Consider the following 2,369-nt stretch of genomic DNA (forward strand, 5'->3'; position numbering starts at 1 on the left):
GCAATGCTCTATCAGAGACAAAGTTCTTTAACGTGCCGCAAATCAACCACAAGGGACTTTCTTTCCTGACAACGAGAATTTTATTGTCCTTAAAAATTCATCGCCTTCAGTCGGCTCTAAACTCGCGGACCAACGGCTTACATAGTAACCAATAGAGACTAAACATAGAGGACAATAGCGTTTACGAAGACAAATCACTGCAGTCCCCCCTTCCATTGCAAAATTGTTAAACCACTACAGAAGAAAGGAAAGGTATCTGATTCTCTCCGTTTATCGGGATATGACAATTCTACGATTTCAATGCGATGTGTTCTGCTCCAGAGAAGATTATGTTTACCAAGACTAGAAAGCACAGGAATGTTAGACGGAAGAGAGGAGATAGCAGTATATAAACCGCTTACTGCATCCTAGCAGACAGAAGCATCTCTGTGCCTCATCCACTAGTACACACGGCGCCATGAAGCTTCTCGTAAGTAAAAATATTATATTTTAATTTACAGATTCAGGAGAGGAACATTTACAATGAAATAAAAGCAGGTTATACAATAAATAGTTAGGTAATACAAGTTAGAAAAAAACAAGTCATCAAATAAAGATAAATAGAAATGTGGTAAATCAATTTAAAAATTCTCTTACTTTCTTTTGAAACTGTCTAGAACTGTCTGCTTACTAGAAATGAAAACGAACTACGAGCACCAAGAACAAGATCTTTATTCTAGGAACATTATTTTTTACATCAAATCATGTTTATTTTTGAATAGATGTTACACCATATAACAAAGACTTATGTACTCTTATTTTAATATATCTTTGTAAATATTTCTCTACAGATTTGCACCATACTTTTGGCTACATCGTCCTTAGTTCTGGCTGAAGACCAGAAGAAGGACAAAAAGACGGACAAGAGAGGACTCCATGACCTAGGTTATGGGGGAGGAGACTTCGGACATGGAGGAAGTCTGTCATTTGGAGGTCACGGAGGTGGACTGTCAGGTGGCCACGAAGGTGGTTTGTCCTTAGGAGGTCACGGAGACGGTCTATCCCTTGGAGGCCATGGTGGAGATATCTCTCTTGGAGGAGGTCACTCTTTCGGCGGTAGTGGTCTTGGAGGAGGTCACTCTTTCGGCGGCAGTGGTCTTGGAGGAGGTCACTCTTTCGGCGGCAGTGGTCTTGGAGAAGGTCATTCTTTTGGCGGTAGTGGTCTTGGAGGCGGTGAGTCTCATGTGAAGGCCATTACAATCACCAAAGAAGTTAAAGTGCCTGTCCCTCATCCTTATCCTGTCCATGTTGAGAAGAAAGTTCCTGTTCCTGTAAAGGTCCCTGTTCCAGTTCACGTTGATAAACCGTATCCAGTCCCTGTACCTAAGCCCTACCCCGTATATGTAGAGAAAAATGTACCTTACCCTGTAGAAAAGACAGTCCCCTACCCCGTTAAAGTTCCAGTCAAGGTCCCTGTTCCTGTACCCCACCCTGTCCATGTACCCAAGCCCTACCCAGTGAAGGTCCCTGTACCCCACCCTTACCCCGTGAAGGTACCAGTGGTGGTAGAGAAGAAGGTACCAGTGTTCATCAAGGGACATGACGGAGGTCTCGGTGGAGGTCTGGGAGGACATGGATTTGGCGGTCATGGAGGATTTGATTTTGGCAGTCACCATTAAGTCTGTAATAGCCTAACACGCATATTTTCCACGCATCCTAATTCACAAGAAAACTTGTACATTAATTTATATAAAGTTCATAATTTCAAAGCTCTTGAACCATGGTAAAATATGGCAATGACAATCTATTATCACAAACACGCCCTGCAAACAAAGTATTTGTATGTGAAAATGAAAGCGTATTAGGAATATGCTTACAACACTGTTAACCTAATGTGTAATAGATTGAATTTTTATAATTTTTTTTATTTCGAAGATATTTATAATTATGCTCTGTACATATTTTGCACAAATATTTTTATACATGTATGAATGTATTCCATATAAATAAAAATGAATTGTTTGTGAATATTTAATTTCTGGTTAATTTTTTATACATCATATACAAATCTTATACTGTATCAATTTATGAGGAATTGAATGGTGAGATTAAACTTATGTCTCTTCTCTAACTTCAAGTACACTTTAATAAATTATGGTTAATGTTTTACTTATTGTGGGCTCATATGAGGGATATACTGCTCACAATTTCAATTTTTCGTTCAAGAGATCATTCAATTTTAGAACCCTTAATGCACGAAAATAAGTAGGGGTGCAAAGTTGCTTTTCAAATATGAATAGGGGAATCTGTGATTAATTTATTAGAAATATAACATTAAATATCCGGCACATATAATGGATGTACTGAATAAAATTTGGTCTAATTTGGGT

The 2,369-nt window shown here is 38.6% G+C and overlaps 1 protein-coding gene across 1 annotated transcript; it reads left to right on the forward strand.

Annotated features, from left to right (window-relative positions):
- Positions 1 to 433: 433 nt before the first annotated feature.
- On the forward strand, positions 434 to 2,014 carry LOC138697879 (uncharacterized). Its single transcript, XM_069823463.1, has 2 exons — positions 434 to 469; positions 831 to 2,014. The coding sequence occupies exons 1-2, from the start codon at positions 458 to 460 to the stop codon at positions 1,656 to 1,658; spliced, it is 840 nt and encodes a 279-aa protein (XP_069679564.1). The 5' UTR covers positions 434 to 457; the 3' UTR covers positions 1,659 to 2,014.
- The last annotated feature ends 355 nt before the right edge of the window (positions 2,015 to 2,369 follow it).

Source organism: Periplaneta americana, chromosome 4, assembly GCF_040183065.1.
Source record: "Periplaneta americana isolate PAMFEO1 chromosome 4, P.americana_PAMFEO1_priV1, whole genome shotgun sequence".
NCBI classification, from domain to species: Eukaryota; Metazoa; Arthropoda; class Insecta; order Blattodea; family Blattidae; genus Periplaneta; species Periplaneta americana.